The 21,405-nt window shown below is 39.8% G+C and overlaps 2 protein-coding genes across 2 annotated transcripts in view; one reads left to right on the forward strand and one right to left on the reverse strand.

Moving 5' to 3' along the window:
- NEK5 (NIMA related kinase 5) overlaps nt 1–1,795 on the forward strand; it is a 60,908-nt gene extending 59,113 nt beyond the window's left edge. The window contains exon 23 of the mRNA XM_065896208.1: nt 1,621–1,795. Within this exon, the coding sequence (XP_065752280.1) occupies nt 1,621–1,795 (175 nt within the window). The remainder of the gene's footprint in view (nt 1–1,620) is intronic.
- Nucleotides 1,796–7,397: 5,602 nt separating this feature from the next.
- Nucleotides 7,398–20,818, reverse strand: ALG11 (ALG11 alpha-1,2-mannosyltransferase). The gene is made up of 5 exons (XM_065895915.1): nt 20,801–20,818; nt 20,566–20,666; nt 14,897–15,127; nt 10,659–11,590; nt 7,398–7,669 (listed from the first exon to the last, which is right to left on the reverse strand). The coding sequence occupies exons 1-5, from the start codon at nt 20,816–20,818 to the stop codon at nt 7,398–7,400; spliced, it is 1,554 nt and encodes a 517-aa protein (XP_065751987.1).
- Between the last annotated feature and the right edge of the window lie 587 nt (nt 20,819–21,405).

Genomic DNA, 21,405 nt, shown 5'->3' on the forward strand with positions numbered 1-21,405 from the left:
TCAATGTATATCTAAAAGGAATTCCAGAAGAAGAGAATAAATGAAAAGCAATATTCAAAGCAGTTATAGCCGTGAACTTTTTGTAATGGTTGAAAGCCACGAATCATGATATCTGGGAAATAAAAGAATAATCAAGCAGGATCAATGAAAAGAAATTCACACGGACATATTATTACATTGTAGAGGAATGGAGACAAAGGCAAGATTTTGTGTAAGCACATACCTGAGTAATGGCAGCTTAACACATGGGAGCTATAATTACTGGTCCACCCTGAATTGATGGTCTCCAATTTCAGGGGAGTCCTCTGTGATACCTAGCAACCCTATGCCTGGTCAGCTTCCCTCCAAACCCTCAGTCGTGCACACTCACCCCCATCCACCTTGCTCTCATCACGTGCCCTGCCTTCTACTTCACAGAGGGGGTGTTTTGTAGGTGGAATTACCTCTGTTGTGTAGATCCATGAATTTTTTACACATGCGTCCTTGACTCCTTCTCCCTCCCTATCTTCCTTCTCAGAGGAAAGCAGTCTCCCTTCCTGTTGAAAGCTCCTCCTTACACAGGTGCTCTAAGTCCCAGCCTTTCCTCAGTGACCAAGTTGCTATCAATTAATCTACCTTTCTCCTGTATTTTCAACATCTATTACTTACTTCCTCTCAGCTTATAAACATGCCCAAATCTCTCCCATCTTGAAAAACACCAAAAAAACCCATTCCCCTTATGTTCTTGAGATAATACTGTCCTTTCAGAGCAGGGCTCCCCTCAGAGGAGTTTTAGCTCATTGTCATCACTTTTTTAAACCTCCCATTGCTTTCTTGATCCACTATATGATGGCTCCGGCTGCAGAGAACTCTGAAATATTCCTGCAAAGGTCATTTATTACCTTGAAATTGCCGAGTCCGATGATCATTTCTCAGTCCTCATCTTATGTGACTGCTCCCTCTCTCTGGAAATTCTCTGCTCCCTTGGCTTCCATAACGAACACTCTTGGTTCCTACCAGCTCCTCCTAGGTTTCTCTCCTTTGCCCCTTAAATATCTGTGATCTTTGAGATAGTTTTCTTGGTCTCTTCCCTTCTTCTTTTCTAAAAGCATCAGTGTTGCAGCCTTAGACACAATTTCAATTCCTGGTCCTAATAGTTAAGAGCTGTGAGACCTTGGGCACTTTTTTTGAACCTCTCTGAGCCCAGCTTCTTTATAAATGGATGATGATAATGTCCACCTCAAGTGTTGTTATTAGTAGAAGAAATATAGCATGTGTAAAGTGCTCCAGGGAAGTGACTGGCACATAGGAAGGGCTCAATATATGGCAGCTGTTGTATTATTTTTTTTCTTTTTTTTCTCTTCCCTCCTCTTCTTTTAAACTAAGAGTAGATGGATATTAATAAATATAATAAAAGTTATTGAACACAAATCCAGCTAAAGAGAATACTAATTCTCCCAACACTGGTTGTTTATCATCCTTAGAGAAACCAGACTGATATGATAATTTATTACCTGGGTGAAAAAGCAACTTTCAAACTGGTCAAGTGTGGGTGGGGCATGAGAAGGGACACTAATTTTCACATGTATTCATTCGTGTTTTGATATCCCAAAGTTGATTTTTTACTGCTTATTATTTCAGAAATTTTGAAGAATCTGAAGATGAGTTGAGAAATGAAGTAGTAGAATCTCTGGAAAAACTCTCTACTTCCAAAGAGGCAGAAAAAAGGGAAGAGGTTTCCAGTTCCTCTAAGGATGCTGAAAAGAAAGAGGTGATAGGCATACAGAAATATGCAGAATTAAATGAAGGTTTGTAGAGTATTTTTACTCCATCTGATGACAAAATTTGTATTGTTGATGAAGACCCAGGAACATCAACCACCAGTCAAAATATACAAGTGTGATTATTGAACTTTTTCTTTTTTTTTTTTAAACATCTTTATTGGGGTATAATTGCTTTACAATGAACTTTTTCTTAAATAACAAGTTAGTATCTATTACAGTGTCTCTTTGGGAGCAGTCATAAATATACATTTATTGTAAGGGTTTTCCAGTAATCCCAAGGCTTTATTAGTTTTCTTCTCAATTTAGACAACATGACTAACTTCTGAATTAATTAAAATTAATAAAATTTAAATAATTAAAATAAAAATTTAAAAAATAATTTTAAAATTATTTAAAATTAATATTTTTACGCTAAGAAATCTTTCAGATAATATGTGTGGTTGGCAGAGTAATGTGGCTCCCCTCACCCCACATGCACCCAAAAATGTGAATATATTTTTACCTGGCAGAGGGGAATTAAGGTTGCAGATGGAATTAAGGTTGCTAATCAGCTGACCTTAAAATAGGGAGGTTATCTTGGATTATTCAGGTGGGCTCAATGTAAGCACAAGAGTCTTTGAAAGTGGAGGAGGGAGGGAAAGGAGAGAACCAGAGAGGTGGCAGCTGAGAGGGATTCAGCTTGATGCCGCTGCCTTTGAAGATGGAGGAAGGAAGGAATGCAGGCAGCCTCTAGAAGCTGGGAAAGGCAGGGCAACGGATTCACCCCTAAGGCCTGCCAAAGGAATGCAGCTCTGCCAATGCCTTGGTTTTAGCCTAGTGAAATCCACTTTAGATTTCTGACCTATGGACGTGTAAGATAATAAATTTTTGTTGTTTTAACTACGTTTGTGGTCATTTGTAACTAGTGATAGAAAACTAATATACAAACTCATTCATTTAAAATAATGAATCTGTCGTTTTATAAAACCATGACTTTGAAATTTCTTAAGGCATATTGAACATGCTTTTCTGAAGCTGACGTTGACACTTACAGGAGTAAGGAGAGGAACAAGTCATGTCAATTATGTACCAAATAATAATTTTATTGTTTCACTGAATTATTTTCTAATAGTTTCAAATGTATAGATTATAAACTTCTGGAAGGCAGGGACTATATCTGGTCTTTGTTTCTTATGATGATCTTTTTATATATAGCGCTTAGCACCATGCTAGAAATGTTTCTTAACTAAGTAAATACTAATACAATTTCCTCATTAAGGCTGTAAGCCCTTTGAGGCAGGAAACTAGACTTAAACTTTTTGTATTAATTATAACAATCCCAGTGTTGAACATGTGCCTGGAGCTTAGCAGATATTTGTTGTACCTGCTGCTATGAAGGACAAGAGTGGTTGTATCTAAGTGGTAGAATTCGGCCTGAAATAGCTGGTCTATAATGAAAATAAAACTAAGTTGGCACATTGATGCATTGCTGAACCAAGTAAACAAAGATGAGGAGTGGTTGGTCAAAGTATTCCTAAGGTCTGCTTAGCATTTACATTTGGTATAATATTAAATGTGGGGCATGTTAAGTGTCAAGATTTCCCTAACTGGGATGTGTCCAGTCTTTTCTATCTTTATTTTCCTGGTGATGTCTGAGGGGCTGTTCTTCCAACTTGATGTATAGAGTACATTCTACTCTTTTAGGGCTCAGTATGGTCACATCATGAGGCTAAGAATATTTAACAATTTCTCACCATTATGTTAGTTTCAAACTAGGTAACACATGACCCTGAGGGATTGAAGCATCTTTAATTCTACAGCTCTTTTAGTGGTCAGTATATACATGTTTAATTTACTTTCAGGACATTATCTGGTTCAGACACTGAATCTGCTGGTATCATCCTCATTCTAAACAGTACCTGAAAGCATGGAAAATGAAACGTGGTTCCTGAAAAATCCCAAAGATCAATTATATACAGGAAAAAAAAAAAAAAGGAATGTTTAAGGTCAGTGTTTAAGAGTAAACATAGCAGGTTTGCTCCAATAACAAGATGCTTGGCTAAAATCTCCTTTAGGTAACAGCCACCCACCCTTATCATTCATTCTAAGATTTTGAGTTCTTTGCTGTAAATTAGGAAGTATTCAATGTGATAAGTATGCATATCTGCAAGGTTTTTCAACCTGCTCCAGCCCAATTCACCTTACCTATCTTACATACACTGTCACCTTAATCATGTTCTTGAGGCCCAGTTCTGATTACTTTACTCTGGTTTTAGGCTTGGCTACATCTGTTAAATTGAAACTATTGATCAGACCTGCATATGTCTTTAGAATAAATTTTGTTAGAAAAATCATGCGTTTTGGTAACTATGTATGATATCTATCAACTTGATCATTCTTTAAATAGTACCAAGAAGAGTTATCAACCCTTAACCTCCCTTCTAAGTGTCTTGTAACAGTTATGCATGATCCGAGTGAGCACACAGCACTAGAGTATTGGAACTGATGCTTCTCCAAAGCCAAGGGTGGCCTTAATTTGGGTCGGGAAAGAGGAATAGTGGGTGAGGTAGGGCAAATCACATGGGCATAATTTGATTCTAGTAATTTGCATCGCTTCTTGTTGTGGTTTAATGGAAGTAACTTTTTAAAAAAATTTTTATTGGAGTATAGCTGATTTACAATGTTCTGTTAGTTTCTGCTGTACAGCAAAGTGAATCAGTTATACATATACATATATCCACTCTTTTTTAGATTCTTTTCCCATACAAGTCACTACAGAGTATTGAGTGTACTCGAGTTCCTTGTGCTATACAGTAGGTTCTTATTAGTTATCTATTTTATATATAGTAGTGTGGGAAGTAACTTTTTCATTGTACCCATTGACACATTTAGCAGACACACCTTCACGTATTTATTTATTCATATCATAGTTCTGGAGTCTAGGGCACATTTACATAATTAAATACACAAATATTCTGAAAGCACTGATAATCACACTGGCACCTATCTCATATTTTTGTCTGGAATATGACTTTGTAAAATACCCTGAAAATTATTAAAGTGTATGAAGCTCTGTAGCATTTTATATGTCTGAAATAATATTCATTTAAAAAAATCTATTAAACCTGACAACCTATTCTTGGGTACAAGAGGCAAAACAGTTTTGTTTTGCGTTTAAAAACTTTTTTCTTTCTTTAAAAAAAAATTCTTGGCATGTGGAGCTTGGGAATATTAGCAGTAGATAATAAATAATTCAGAATTGGGAGACTACATGAGGGGTGTAAAGGCACTGTACTGGGAAAAGTATCTAAGATAATAAAACCACTTCTTTAGATCTTACTTAGATATAGACTTTGTACCTATTAAATCTAAATCATATTTAGATACAAATAATTACTATACAAAGAACATGTAACATGTAGTTTGTTATGCACAACTGGAAATAAGAATGTGAATCACCACTGCTGTAGGTTCAAAACAGCATGTTTGGACCACTCAAAAGCAGTGTCTTACAGGAATTAATAGTCACTCAATTTCTCCAGGCAGACAGTAGCTGACATATTGCTTTGACATTCTTCATGGTATCAAGTATTCAGAAACAAACAAACATTTAACACCACATTAGGAACACTGAAAGGAAACATATATGCAAATTTTCTAGTGATAGGTTTGTGATAAATGAAAATCATTTTGAAGAAATTAGCTTAAAAAATGTTTTGTGGAATTTCAGAATCCTTTCTTCCTTTCCTATATCCTCTACTTTTGCTCTGTCCATTTCAATTGCTTTATCTTCAGTCCCATGATTTTCTTTGGGTAGATGGGTAAGGTGAGTGGACAATGGTAATAAATCGTACTTCAAAGACTAGCTATAAGATAAGAAAAAGCACCGGGCTGGGGGGTCAGAACCCCCGGGTGGTAATCCTGATTTTGTCATTAAACAACTTTGTGATACTGACAGAATCAAAGTTCTTTAAATTGTTCCTGTCTGTAAAGTTGAAAATAAGAGAAAATTGGACTAGAGAATTTGTAGGGCTCCTTCCAGCTCCAATTTCCACCAGTTTTTCTTTTCTAAATTGAATACTCTCCAACACAAAGCTACTCTGGTGTGTCAGAACATCCTGGGACTCTGTTTTGGTGCTTTTTGATCTGATGACAGAAGATGGCCTGCAGACGAATCAATAATGTAATTGGAAGCAGATAACGAAGCTGGGTGGATTGATGAATGGACAAGAGGAGACTGGAAAGGAAAAATGTACCTCTTTCAAATGCCCATAACACAAAGGTGTATCAGACTGTGAAGAAGGTCAATTTACTGAACTAGAAGGAACTGATTATGTACGCAGAAAATGTCAAAAGTTATAGGCTCAACAGCCATATTTGCACATGTATATATTCACTTTTCCATGCTAGTTATTCAGGATAGGAGTCCTGTTAAATTATACTGGTTCCTAGTTACTGGCTTAGTAACAAGAATCTACAAAGGATCGTAATGCATTGATAAAGATAGGATTCTAGAAGACATTTACTATATATTGTTACCTTTAAAGTAACTTTTATAATTTTCAAAGTACTTTCACATACTTTCTGTGTTCCCTGTTTTCTTTACAACTATGAAAGGCAGTGAGGACAGCCATTACCATCTCCAGGTTACAGAGAAAGAAGCTGACACTCAGAACGATTAGGAAGCAGCTTTAGTGTCAAAAGGTCAGATGTTTGTAAATGATGAAGCTAAGGTCAGATCCAGCTACTCTACTGCTAGTCCAGTGCTCTTTTCAACATGCCACCTCACTATCTTACAGTGCACGATGCTGATTACAGAGACCATGTAGATGGATCCAAATATTATACCTTCAATATCGGAAAAACAACTTACCGCGATGTTCTGACTCAGACCTCTTGAATGACTTCAAAAAGCTGACTTATAGCCTCTGGGACATGAAAATGTTAAGGGATAATGAGAGGTCCAAAAAATGTACTGATAGTACTAAACATAAAACTATTTTCACAAATACCTAGTTAATGGAAAGGATTACTGGCAGTACCCTGGTCTCTACATGCCCACGCACACACATAGAGCAATCACAGTGAGCCTGTCTTTTGACTACATGCTTTTAGAACATGATTAAGTCTGCTTAAAGTTTTTGTTCTTTTAAGAGGATCATTAGATTCAAAAATTTTATCCACAATATTGCTTGAATTTAAACGTACCAGAATTTTTCTGTGTTCCAAAAATGTCAAAATAATTCTAAAGTACTAATCAATTATCAATCACCCATTTTTCCCCCAATATTTCCTTTTTTCTAAAAGGAAATTCTCTTTCCTGATTTCTAAAGTGATTTGATAAATAGTATTTTAAAAATATGGATTATACCAAAATTAAGATTGTTCATTTTTTTCTTTCAGACCCATATTTTTCAGAATTTGAGACCAAACACTAGTCTAAGATTTTTATATTTAAACTATATAAGGTTACCTTTTCCACTTAGGTAATTTTGCCTGTTTCCACTGAAATAAATACCTTGGTTATATACATACTGCTGAGGGCCTTGCTTAGACTAACTTTATTACAATAGGGAATGAGTTTAGAAAAATATTAACATATGAAGGTATCTAACCATTTTATATAAAATATCTCTAGTTTGTACAGATACGGAATTACTGAAATAATTTTTCCACAGACGTTAGGAATGTCACTTCAAACTCCTGATCGGAGAATCTGCTTACAGATGCACGAGCATTGTTCCTGATTTGGAGTCTCTTTTCCGCAGACATGGAAAGAATATGGGCCATAGTCTCAGCATAGTCTTCTTCACTTTCAGCCAGAAAGCCAGTTCTCTCGCCTTGGTGAGGAACGACAATGTCGAGCTTCGGGCCCCCTGAATTGTGTGCAAGGACAATCGTGCCGGCTGCCATACACTCAACAATTCCTGAGAAACAGAAATGTCGTCTTTTAAGTTTCTGAATGTGTTCATAAGAACAAGGATGAGCAGAACCCTTTGCAAATTTTAAGATTCACGGGCGATTTAAGTAAATGTATGTCTACAAATGCACTCGTTTAACTTCCCTGGTGAAAATAATTTTAAGTTTTTTAGTCATCAAAGCTTCATAATAATGCTACTTGTCTTTACTAAAACAGACAAGTAGATAGAAGAATAGTCTATAAAAAGTAAATATACTGCAGATAATAAAGCAAAGAAGACTAGAGAATGTTATTAGCAAGATGGTAGATAGCTAGTGGATATTAAAAGATAAAAGGGGGTAAAAAAGATACCAAAACATTAAAAGTTGAATATCGGTGTTTTAATCTCATCGAAAGAAAATCTCTGCTTGTGACATTTTTCCTGATATGTGAAGCAATCCATTGGCAAAAGTGTGTATATTTTTCTTCCTATTTGTAAGATTATATTTAATGATACTCTTTTCTTTGTCAAAGACTCTCACTGCAGGCAGCGCTATTTCTTGTGCCTAAGAATGTTTCTGAAAGTTGCATCACTAATGACACTTGCCAAATTGAGTGTACAGAAAGTTTCTCACATCCTATTCAAGTTAATATCAAGCACATGTGAATGCTTTAGGGTGAGGCTGTAGTACAGAATGCATAAATTTTGTCCCCAGGAAAACTGAGACAAAGCAGGTGCTGGATGGGGTTTTTTTCCTATTCCATGAGCTGTGTTAATTCTACCTTTGGTAGGCCTTATGCTTGAATAAACCAGATGTCTAATCAATAAATTATTTTCATGCTCGGAATTTCCGGGGTTTTTTTTTTTGTTTTTTTAGAATTTCAGGTTTTTGTACTCTAGCACAGGTTGGTCTTATTTCTTACTGTAAGAAAACTTAACAGCAATGTGATTTAAGGTTTTGTTGTGTTTTTTAAGAGGGGGATGTGAGTGATTTAATTCATGGGTACTTTTAGAACCTGAAAGATAATCCCATTGCCTTTATTTTTCTAATTAAAGAATTCCTAAATAATTTGAAAATATAAAATATTCCTGAATTAGAAAAAAAAGGTATCAAAAACAAAATGTTCAAATTACAGCATTAGGACAAAACAGGAAAAAAGTAAGCCATCTTCGTGAGGCACACTAAGTAAGGCTGGTGCTTCTGTTACTGCCTGAATTTCTGGCAAATCTGAGACAACTGTGTGCCGCCCAATAGCAGTGCTGAACTAAATGAAAGTTTTGATTAGTTTCTGCCAAATGATGTAGGTGAGGATATAAATTATTCTAGCCAGCCTTTCTTACCCATGTTTCTAGAGAGAACTAAGCCCTTCAGAAAATGATTTGGTTTACTGTTTTCTTACTTCTCCAAAGGATGGTACAGGCTGATATCATCCTAGATGCACAGGAGAGAAGTTAAATCATTAACAACTGTTTCTGCAACACGGGTGAAATCTCTACAGAATTTTCTGCTAATGCTTTAATTTGAACTCTTATTTGAAAAATATGGATTACACCATAATATTCCGTTCCAGGCTGGATACCGTTCCTCTGTACTTTCTTGGAGACTTTGACCTAATCAATTTTACCCTCTCCCTCTACTTCTCCCTCTCTACTGGCCCCTTCCTATCAGCCCTTAAGCTAGCTCAAACTCGTAAGAACAAAGTCTCTGTGAGGGTGTACACACACACACACACACACACACACACACACACACACGCTCTCCAGGTCACAAGTCCGCCCCTGGCTCGTGTCTCTCCTTCCATCTCCCTCTCACAGATAACTCAGGGCCCGCGTAGGCTGCGCTCAGCGCTCCACTCGCCCCCCACCAGTGACCCTCACGCCCACTCCTCCGTCGACACTGCTCTCGCCCAGGTCGCCCCCCATGCCCTCATCTTGCCCAGTATCTGGTTAGCACTGGAACCTGTCGCCCTTTCCCTTCTTCCCTAAACCCTCACTTCCCTTGGTTTCCATGACTCTGCCTGGTTTCCTTCCTTCTCCTTCACTGGCTACCCTTCTGCCAACTTGTGGCCTCTCACTGTTCTCAGCCTTTTGCACTGCCGGCCTCCTGTTGCTCTACAGACTCCCCTTAGGCCACCCTGTCCACATGCACATCCACGCCCACTGGGCTGCAGTACCCACCCGGACAACTCTGCAGCCTGTATTCCTGGGCCAGCTCCCTCTTCTTACTTCAGACTCACACGTACGAGGCCCGCTGGACACACACACGTCCCTCAGCCAATTCCACTCCACGTGCTCGAAACTCAGCCCCTCACTGCCTCTGCTCTTGGAGGCCTCTGTGGGCGAAAGCCACCACCATTCACACGGCTGTCCAAACTGAACACCTGAGGCCATTCCAGTAATGAGCACACAATCAATAAAAGAACTGAAAGGTTCTTCTGAGGAGCCTACCTGGAGACAGGGGTTCTCGGCCTTTGATGCACAACAGAATCACCTGAGGGGCTTTCCCAAAACACCTCCACCTGGGCCCACCCCGAGATTCTGATGTGGCTCCTCAGTGGGATTAGCGTGAGGCCCAGGAATCTGAGCCAGCACATCGATGGGGTTAGGTGGGGAGAGAAAATACAGCAGTTAAGAGCAGAGGCTGTCTGAATTCGAATCTGGGCTCCATCTCTTACTGTGTGACTGAACTTAGGCAAGGTCTAAACTCTCTCTGTGTTTGAGTTTACAAAATGGAAATAATCATAATACCTATTAAGTGACGTTCCAGAGAGAGTTAAATCAGATAATACTTGTAAAGACCTTGAGAGTGACCGCCACACAGTGAGTGGTCAAGAAACATTAGCTATTATTATTGATTATATGTTTTACAGGGTCTCAAATGAGGAAAGCACACTTGGTGGACTCGGGGAAGAGACTGAGGACTTGCTGAAAACTTCCGGAATATTATCATTTTATCAAAATCACCTAAAATGTATATATCATGGCACCAAACAAGTTGTTTACAGGACAAACTCACCAATCCCAAAATGCTCGTTCCACATGGTATGCAGACCAACTGTTGCTTCAGACAAGTAATTCTTTAATTCATCAAATGGAATGTTTATTTTAAATTCCACATCTTCTTGAACTCCTAGGTCCTCAGAAAGCCTTCTCAGTTGGTTTACCCTAAGTTCATCGTCTTGGTTACGACAGCCTCCGATGAGGACAAGTTTAAGTGGAGGAAGTGACTCAGCCTCCTTTTTATTCAGCAATTTAGCAAAGGCTCTGATCTGCAAAGGATGATTCTTTTCAGGCCTGAACTGGCCAATCGAAACCAGTAAATGTCCTGAGGTGGTCTTCTCCTTGTGTAAGGGAATGTCCAGAAATGTCCGCACATCACAAGGTGGATAAACAATATTAGTGCAATTCCCAACCTTCCACAGTGAGAGAATATGGTTTAGCGTCCAAGTAGAATTGACCATGACGATATCACTGCAAGAACCAGCAAGCCCATATATAAAAGCAAATAGATAGTAGTAGATAAGCTTTACTTTGCTGAGAAAAGGATTCCTGGTGATGAAGGCTGCATTGTTAAATCTGACATTTTGATTCTTCACTACAGAGAGCATGTCCGTGCTGATGGTGGGATAATGAACATAGCTTCCAACTCGGCAACGGCCTAAATACCTAAAGAGAGGAAGCGTGAAAGCATAGCCCATAGAATCGATGTAAACATCGGGAACACACTGCATCAGAGCTTCCCAGCCAAGAAAAATGGATCCCAGACTTTGGCCCAGCAGTGTGAAATGAGGATAGAGTGAATCTTCCACAAGGTAGCGCTTCCTTAATAAAACAAACTTCACTGGGCACGTTAATCTGATGTTAAATCTTCTGAAAGCACCTTCCAGTATCTGTTGACCACTGACATCAGCATCACCAGTATAAACAACATAAACTGCTTCAGGATACCTAAAACAGAATGTAACAGTTAAGAATTTCATTAGTTTAGGTTAAAATCAGTTTAGGTTGTAGATAATTATTTTCTCACAATCATAAAGCAGCTTATTTTTAGACTAAAAAAATGTTTTCCACTGTTTTTTACTGACTCCACTCTCTCCTGGGTCTTCCACTGCCCTACAACTGTCAGTCCTCCAAAGGAGACTTCTAGTTCTTTGCTTTTCCCTTCACTAAGAGTTTCCCTCCAGCAGACATCAACAAAATTACTTATTTATAAATGAGACATTTTCATTTTTAAGAAGTCTTCAAAAATTTTGACAACTTTCTCAGCATTATAATGGTAATGAAATATTAATAAAATATTCATAAACAAGAGTTAAAATTCACTAAAGGTATCTTTAGATAGGATCATAAATGCTAAAGCATTAGTGTTTTTAATCTGAGAAATGCACAAAGGTCTTAAGCTAACCTTGTGCCTGCATCTCAATTAGATATAATTATAATGGAAATATGGAAAAGTACATTCTTATGATTTTAACACTTTGGCCTCACTCTGGCTGTGTTTATAATTATTCTCTGAGTCATATAGAACATTTATTAACTTACCTAGTGTGAGCTACTAGGTTCTACAGAATAAGGGATGATGGAGAGTCTTTATCCTCAAGGAGCTCAGTCCAGTGGAGAGAACAGATATATAAACAAATAACGTGCTGTGTACTGATAAAGACCCCAGGATGCTGTGATGTCTAAAGGATGAGCATCTAATCACTCCTCCCTAGCCCCCCTCCGAGCAACTAGATTGAGCCTTTTAAAATGTAAAAAGGATGGTCATCTATGGCAGCTTAAAGATGGCCACAAAATCTTTGACACTTTTCCCGTTGAGAGGTGGATCTATGTCCCCTCCCCTGGAGTAACAGTGGGCTCTTGACTGCTTTTACCAATAGAATATGGCAAAAGTGACATTGTGCCAGTTTCTGGACCCAGACTCTAAGAGACTGGCACCTTTCTACTTCACTCTAAGGGGAGACAGCTGTCATGTAAGAAGTCCTGCTGTCCTGAGACAGCCATGTTGTGTGCAAGCCCAAGCTAGTCACACGGAGAAGCTGCTTGGTGACAGAGATGCCTGACCCAGTCATTCCTGGCCAGGAACCAGATCTGTGAGGGAAGAAGCCTTCCGACAACTCCAGCCCCAGCTGCCATCTAACTGCAACAGTTTGAGCGTGAAGGATTCCAAACAGGGCCTGTCAACTTCGAAACTCCGAGAAATAATAATAAATTTTTGTTTTAAGCCATTCAATTTGGGGTGGTTTATTAAGCAGCAGTAGATAAGCAGAATATCTGTTTAAAAACCCTCATATGGTTTTCCACAGCACTTGGAATAAAGTCTAAACTCCTCACCCTGCTCGCTCAAGCCCTGCGTACTGGGCGCCGCCTCCCTCTGGAACCCCCCTGCCCCCCAACTCTCTCACTTGCTCAGCAGGGTTCAGCCAAACCGGATTCCCTTCTATGAACAAGCCAGGCTCCTTCCAGTCTTAGGGGACTTGCAGCAGTTGCTCCCTCTGCTTTGAATTCTTTTCTCACCCTCACTGTCTTTTCATAAAGTGAGCAGGAAAGCGTATGTTTAGAACATGGGCTCTAGGAACTCAGTTCCCCTGTCTGTCAAATGAGGATAACAGTAACCACCTCGCTAGGTTGTAATGGGGACTGAGTCACCTAACCCATGTGAAACACTTCAAACCACGCCCGGCAGACAGTAAAAGGTCAGTAAACGTCAGCTATTTTTGTCGGTCAGAATTTAGTTGTGCTATTTCCTCAGAGATTGTACCTAATTTACTCAGTCTAAAGGGTGGAGTCACTCTCATATTACCCTATTTGAATTTCTTATATAACACTTCTCACCATTTGATATTTTCCGTTTATTATCTTCTCTCTCTCTCAACTGAAATCTAAGGTCCATAAGAGGGACTTGATCTATCTTGTTCACCATTTAAATTCAACCCCTTAGAACACTGCTTGATATTGGTTGGCCAAAAAGTTGGTTCGGGGTTTTCACAAGATGTTACAGAGAAACCCGAGCGAACTTTTTGGCCAATCCAATACATAGCAGGTCCTCCCCGCTTCCCCCACTCCCCAAATATAGGGAGACTGAATGAAAAGTGTACTGTAGCTTATGCTGAGTCAGGAAAGACTTGTAGGACTTACCTAAGGAGAAAAAGGTTATTTCAGAAAAAAAGGAACACTAGATGGAAAGGCAAGGAATCTTGAGAGGGCGTGATGCCCCTAGGTCAGTATGCTGGAGCAAAGTATGTGTGAGGGGACGGGAGGGATGAGAAACAAAATGTGGCAGGAGCAAGATGAAAACGTATCTTCTACGTCATACTAATTATTTGGATTTTTTTTTCTCATCAGTCAGGTAGAGGAGGAATAGGGGTTGCTGGGGAGTGTGAGTACAGATATCATGAAACTTGACCACTGCCCTCAAGGGTAATCTAGAGACAAGGCTAATGCACAGTGTTATGAGAAGGAAAGAACGGTATGGACTACAGTAGGAAGGCTTCAAGGAGGTGGGAACTAAGCTGGGATTTAAGACAATTCTCTGGATTTAGGCAGTTACGGGAGATGGCAGAGGATACATAGGGATGGTGGCTAGAAGCCAAGAAGGGCCAAGAATGTAGAAATGCAGAGCTAAGGGCATTACATGGGAAGACTCTGAAACTGAATGAAGGGCGTGTGCCAGGAAGTAGGGTCGCCATGGAAGGATAATAGTTTTCCTCATATAATGAAACAATAATGAAACCTGTATTTTGCTGTGCCTTTTCTTTTCTTGTGGGATAGGGGTGGGGAGAAGGAAGCCTAGAACATTAAAAGATGTGTAACACCAAATTCTTTCTAACATGGTAACTTACTTAAGACTATCCAAATGATAATGATATCGAAATCAGAATCAAATAGATGCTTTCAGAGAGATTATTTCCTGTGTGCCACCATTGACTGAAAGTATTCAGGTTTAGAGTGCTTCACAGTACTTGGTATATTTCTGTTTATTATTCAATCTCTTCTCCACATACTCTCTCAAGTTATCCCCACTAAATTATGCCATAAAAGGGCAGATACTTCCCCTTTCTGTTTCTTTATCTTATCAAGTAAAATGCAGTAGCATATTGTAAGACAGGTTGGCATATGAGCAGTGTTTCCTTACTGAAGAATAGTTTAAAAAAGGAATTCCTGGCTATGACTAGAGAAAGATACATTCTGGGTGATGATTTTTTACAAAAATAGTAACAATATACCAAATTGTTAAGAAAGATGCATACCTACTTTTTCTGCAGAGCCCTTAAGGCACACCATAACACTCTTTCTCCTCCTCCGCCAGCGTTGCAGTAGGGATGGAAAAATGCAATCACGGTTCGATTTTTCCCAGTTTTGCTAGCTGAGCCCGACTTTTTCTTTCTCTGTAGCAGCAGTCGGATTCCCCAAAGGACAATGAGTAGACACACGCATAAAACTCCACATACAATTAGCCCAGGGAATAATAATGAATAAAAAAACCTGAAATGAGAGGGAAAGGGGGGTGAAAATGGATATAATGCCCATTAAAAAAAGGCTACAAATTAAAGTCTACTTTCACATAACTGCTTTATATATTAGCAGCAAAGAAAATTTTTATAGCTTGTGAGTCTAACAAAATACTCAGTTATTAAAATTCTAATGCTACAAAATATCTAATGTCAAAAGTGCAGGTCCCCTTTAATTACACAGCATGTTGGCAATTCAACGTACTTTTTCTTTTTAATCAGCAGTAAAAATCAATGTTGAGCCACCTTTCTCCTAACTCAGTATATGTGTTAAGGGATTAAAATAAATTTAATTATTAACCTAAACAAGATATGACTGGGAAAGGCATCTGACCCTCAAAATGACAGTATGTAATCCAAAGAAATATTCCATAGTCAATATTCCACAGCTAAAAGTTTGGTGAGACACTAAATCATCTTTATTATCTCACTTTGCCTCAAGCAGAATTTTTTTCCTTTTTCTTTTTTTTTTTGGCCTTGCCATGCGGCTTGTGGGATCTTAGTTCCCCAACCAGGGATTGAACCCTTACTCCTGCAGTGGAAGCTCAGAGTCTTTTTTTTTTTTTTTTTAACATCTTTATTGGGGTATAATTGCTTTACAATGGTGTGTTAGTTTCTGCTTTATAACAAAGTGAATCAGCTATACATATACATATGCTCCCATGTGTCTTCCCTCTTGCGTCTCCCTCCCTCCCACTCTCCCCCTCCCACCCCTCCAGGCTGTCCCAAAGCCCCGAGCTAATATCCCTGTGCCTTGTGGCTGCTTCCCCCTAGCTATCTACCTTACTACGTTTGTTAGTGTGTATATGTCCATGACTCTCTCTCGCCCTGTCAAAACTCACCCTTCCCCCTCCCCATATCCTCAAGTCCGTTCTCCAGTAGGTCTGCGCCTCTATTCCTGTCTTATCCCTAGGTTCTTCATGACATTTTTTTCCTTTAAATTCAGCTCAGAGTCTTAATTGCTGGATGGCCAGGGAACTCCCAAGTAGAAAAATTTTTGAGGGAAGGGGAATGGAGCTTAGATTTTTCCAGTTCAATTCTGAGTTTTGCATCTGATCTCTTTACATGACCCTGAAACCACTGTCTTCCCATGTGCCTCACTCCCAGTCACTGCTGCAAGGTTCTCTATTACTGCCAGGTCGACTGAGGCTCTGCAAAGGACCCAGGCCTGTTCACCACCATATCCCAATGCCTAGCATCATACCTGGCTGAGAAGGCAGTCAAAAAACATTTGTTGACTGATTACAAAATTTTATTACATCCTCAGATGTCTTTATTTGAGGGGGGGGCGGTGTTTCTATACGACAAATGTGTCATACTGAAATGCAAGACTTTTAATAATAGAAACCGTTATCTTGGCTTTCTCACAACCTTATGAAACAGTACTTCATGTGCGTAAGAATTTTTTTTTAACATCTTTACTGGAGTATAATTGCTTTACAATGGTGTGTTAGTTTCTCCTCAGATGTCTCTTAAATTATGTTAAATTGTTTTTTCAAGGTATGGTTTTCTTATAGGGTTGGCTAATATGGCTGGTACCTAACAATTTTTTTTAATACGCTGCCTACCCTTTATAAAGGATTTGAGGGGCCTACAAGACATAAAAACAATAAAATACTAAAACTTAAATAATGAAAAGTCAAGACCAGGGAACGTATATGGTTAAAGTATGTTGGGGCGTGGGGAGGGGACTGGAGATGGGGGTGGAGGGCACAGAGATGCAGGCTCTAAATTTGAACACAGTAGTGAACAGCAGATTGGGTTCTGGGCTGCTTGGTGACCAAACCAAATAGGGGGATATTCTGTGTAGTTACATGGTTTTCATTGTCCCTAAGTAGAAAACATACAAATTCTTTAGAGGAATAAATATTTTATTGATATTTAGTTTTGAAATAAATTTCTCATGCGGGATTTCCTATTGTGAACAAGTCCATTACTTGATGATTTGGTCTCAGGACACCTTTATAAATCTTAAAAACTGCTGAGGACTCCATCCAGTTTTTGTTTACATCAGGTTTCTCAACCACAGCACTACTGACATTTTGGACCAGATAATTCTTTGTTGTGTGCATTAGAGAATGTTTAACTGCATCCCTGGTCTTGACACACTGGATGCCAGGAGCATCCTCCCAAACAGGACAATCAAAAATATCTTGAGACACTGCCAAATGTCCTGCAGGGGCAAAATCACCTGACTGAGAACCACTGTTACACTGATAATATCTACCAATATTTAACATATTAGACATTAAAAATGAGAAACTTTTTAAAAATTATGAATCCATTAAAGAAAGAAATCCATTATATAACATAAACATATTTTTATTTTAAAAAACTTATGTTTTCTAAACCAAAAAAAGTAGTAAGGAGGGTGTCATTGTTTTTAATGTCTGGCTTAACAGAAAACAGTGGCTTCTCATATGTGCTTCTGCATTCAATCTGTAACAATATGTTGTTCTGGTTCAAGTATACGAAGAAAACCCAGGCTCACTTACATATGTAGCAGGAAAAGAGAGGAGTATTTTTAAATGGCCTATTCTGGCTACTAATACTCTTCTGTAATACTATACCAAATTAGACAAGTGGCAATTTCTTAACAGTCAATTGCAACATGGAATCTGAAACCCTATCAATGCCCTTTCCATGCTGTGTTACACTGAAATCTATTGGTTTATCTTGCCCTTTGAATGGAACTTTTCTGTATGTGTGATTTTGTAACACTGTGACTTATTTGGGCAATATTGGTTCACGAGTAATGTAGAGTTTCCAAATGTTGACACATTTCTTTATACAATACCCCAAAATCACATTTGTTAAGATTACTACCCATCTCATCAGAAAATCTCTCTTAAGTATTGGAAAATGGTCAAGGTCAGAATGGCAGATACAAGTTTCCCAAAATTCTTTCACTTGAAAACTCAAACTTTATCATTAGCAACAAATTCTGTCACTTGTTTTCTTTGTTTCTGTTTTTTTTTGGCCGCACACACAGCTTCCGGGATCCCCAACCAGGGATTGAACCTGTGGCCCCTGCGGTGGATGCGCAGAGTTCTAACCACTGGACTGCCAGGGAATTCCCAGTCACTTGTTTTCTTTGAAGTGACAGGGTCAATCATTCATTTTCAAGAAAATATCTACTAAATACCCAAGTCAGTTTGTCTGTCAGTCGGTCTTTCAAATAAAAACTGTGTCCTGTAAAAAGTAGGTGTCTAATTCAACTTGCAATGTAGACAATCATACTAGAGGTTTTCCTTGAGATAATCATTTTACTTCGGTATGTCGAAGTGCTTTATGTGTTCCCCCATTTTGTCATACAGAATATTAAAAAGATATGTACCCGGGCTTCCCTGGTGGCGCAGTGGTTGAGAGTCCGCCTGCCGATGCAGGGGACACGGGTTCGTGCCCCGGTCTGGGAAGATCCCACATGCTGCGGAGCGGCTGGGCCTGTGAGCCATGGCCGCTAAGCCAGCGCGTCCAGAGCCTGTGCTCCGCAATGGGAGAGGCCACAACAGTGAGAGGCCCGCGTACCGCAAAAACAAAAACAAACAAAAATAGATATGTACTCAAAGGTTGAGATTTAAGAAAATTAATAATTTTTACTGCTTCATCAAGGACATTCTTAAGAAAAACTGGCTTTAGCAAGTGCATGGAGGTGAAACACAATGACTACTAGTACAGTTTGATGTCACTGCCTTGATTTGTGCTAAGTAACAGTTTTATCCACCATTACTTTTGCACTATCAGTGCAAATGTCAACAAAATGAAAGAGGCAAACGTTATCCCAACATTATTATAAAAATAATTTTGACCTTGAGGACCCACTGAAAGGGTCTTGGGGATTTGCAGGGGTCTATGGACCACACTTTAAGAACCACTGCTGTAAAGGATGAAGAGAGCTTGACAGAAGTGGTAAGATTGGCCACTTAATGTTTGGAATATATCAGTTCATAAAAGCCGTATTATCTTGGATAGTTAGCTTTCTCAGGACAAGACAAAAAGTCTGTTTAATTTAAAATGTAGCTGACTCACAGAATCCAAAGATTTTTATGACATTTCCTTCAAATGACTTAAGTGGGAAAATAAATGTGATAGGATTTTCAAACTGATCTATTCAACTGAAAATCAGAAAAAAAAAATCATATTAATGACTAAAATTGAGCCAGTCCTTTGTTTTGAGTCTCTTAGTTTCAAAGATACACATACAGGTTCTATAAAGAAATTTATTAAACATCCTACAGTACTTGCACATCAAAATTAACCATTTTAGAATTTGTTTAAATATAACTAAAATGTGTGCCATTAAATATTTACTCATATTTAAACACAAGACTTTGAAAAGGTAACTGTAATCAACAGTGAATCATTCCATTCAGCAAACTTTTATTTAGTCATTATTATGTGCAAAGCAGGGAGTTCGGGATATTTCAAATGGCAGGGAAGAATATGAACGCTCTGAAAATACTTTCCTGTTCCAATGATTTAAATAATCATTACAGAACTTGAGTAGAGGGGGCAATAATGAAGAAATAATACCTGAATTTCGGAGAGAATACATATACACTGCTATTCAGGATGCTATCGTATTAATGATAAAATTTCAACCTGAACAAAAATATGTAGGTGTTAAAAGAGCTGTGTAGGTAGAATATACTAGGTCTTCTGTTTTACTAGTGTAAGTCAACACATGTAAAATACAGCAGTATTACAACAACAAATGTGGAAAAAAGGTCTGGGAGTTTTTTCACCAAAATGTTAACAATTGTTCTCTCTGGATGGTAGCATTCCTGGAGACTTCTGTTTTGCTCATTTATTTCCTAACTTTTTTACAAGAAACAACGTATTACCTATGCAATGACGACAAGGTAGAAATATTTTATATAACTATTCTTACATCAATCAGAAAAGAAATCAATGGAAAATCAAGAAGAGGATTCAACATAAACTTGACATTTAAATGACATATGCTAACAATGACAGTTCTGGTGAGTGAAAGAAGACAAACTAAGACAAGAAAAAGGAAGACCCGGTTTCTTCTTCACCAAAAAGAACATGATAGATTGGAAAATGATTCGTGGCTCAATCATAAAGGAAAATGAGGAATGAATGCGAATAACTTATGACAGACGAATAGGAGTGCGAATAAGAGAAAGAAAAAGCTAAAGCCGGGAGGGAAACTCGAGCCCTCAGCCAGCAGTGGGGCAGGGAAAGAAAACGCGGTAAACTGAGTCTTTAACGCAGCCTCTTTGTCTATCTAGAAGACCCCAAAGGGAAAGGAAACGGTCACTGGACTTGAGAAAATAGCTTAGATTCGTGACAAGGAAAGCCCTTCCTCTCAAACATTAGTCGCACTGGGAGGACAAATACAACTGCGGCACGGAAAACGCCTGCGAGCCCACACCACCCGCTCCTCACCTCAATAACTCGCCCAAGCACCAACCACTTGCGGCGACCGCCATCTTCCGCCGACCCACGATCTCGGGAAGCGCTTCGTTGTTCCTCTTCTCTATTGGCTCCTGAGGAAACGTGTGTCACCCCCGCCCACACAGGGGCGATTGTGCATTTCAATTGGTTGCTGGTCGTAGCTTCACACGGCCTTCCAGCCAATAGAATCTCCCGCGGGGGTGGAGAAGTTTTCGGCGTGGCGTACTCTGGCCCGGCCCCCCATGGGCGGAGCCACAAGGGGCGTTGGGTATGGGGAGGGCGTGACCTGTGATGGACAGCCGGCGCTCCCGCCCTCGGCTCCCTCCCCAACTGAAGACCCCGCTCTGGCGCCCCCGCCCCCAGTCTAGAGCCTGCTGCCCGTTGGAGACCAATGGGAGGCTCATGCGCGTCTCAGATCGATTTTCCAAGTGCGGAGTTCACTCCCGCAGCTGCTGTGGCATTTCGGACCCGCGGCGCCCTGGAGCCGCTCCAGAGGGAGCTGCGCAGAGCGGACCCGAAGCCGGCCCTCGCCACGCCGCACCTTCCCGGCCGGCGGTGGTCGAGCCTTGGGATCTGCATCCCCCGCCCTGGTCTACGCGGCTCGCCCTCCCTCCTTTTCTCTCCGGCGCACGCCCGAGGCTGAAGACCTCTGCGCACCGGCCCGTGAGGTAGCGGAGACCCGGGAGGGGGGACGGGTCCGCATCGCCTGCGTTTCAGCTCGGCCGAGGACTCTCGGGCACCGGCAGGCCCGTCTCCGGGTGTGGGTGAGGGTTCCCGGCCCACCCTCCCCTCTGGGGCGCAATGGCGCGCAAGTTTGAATTAGCAGGTGTG

Source organism: Phocoena phocoena, chromosome 18 (assembly GCF_963924675.1).
Source record: "Phocoena phocoena chromosome 18, mPhoPho1.1, whole genome shotgun sequence".
NCBI classification, from domain to species: domain Eukaryota; kingdom Metazoa; phylum Chordata; class Mammalia; order Artiodactyla; family Phocoenidae; genus Phocoena; species Phocoena phocoena.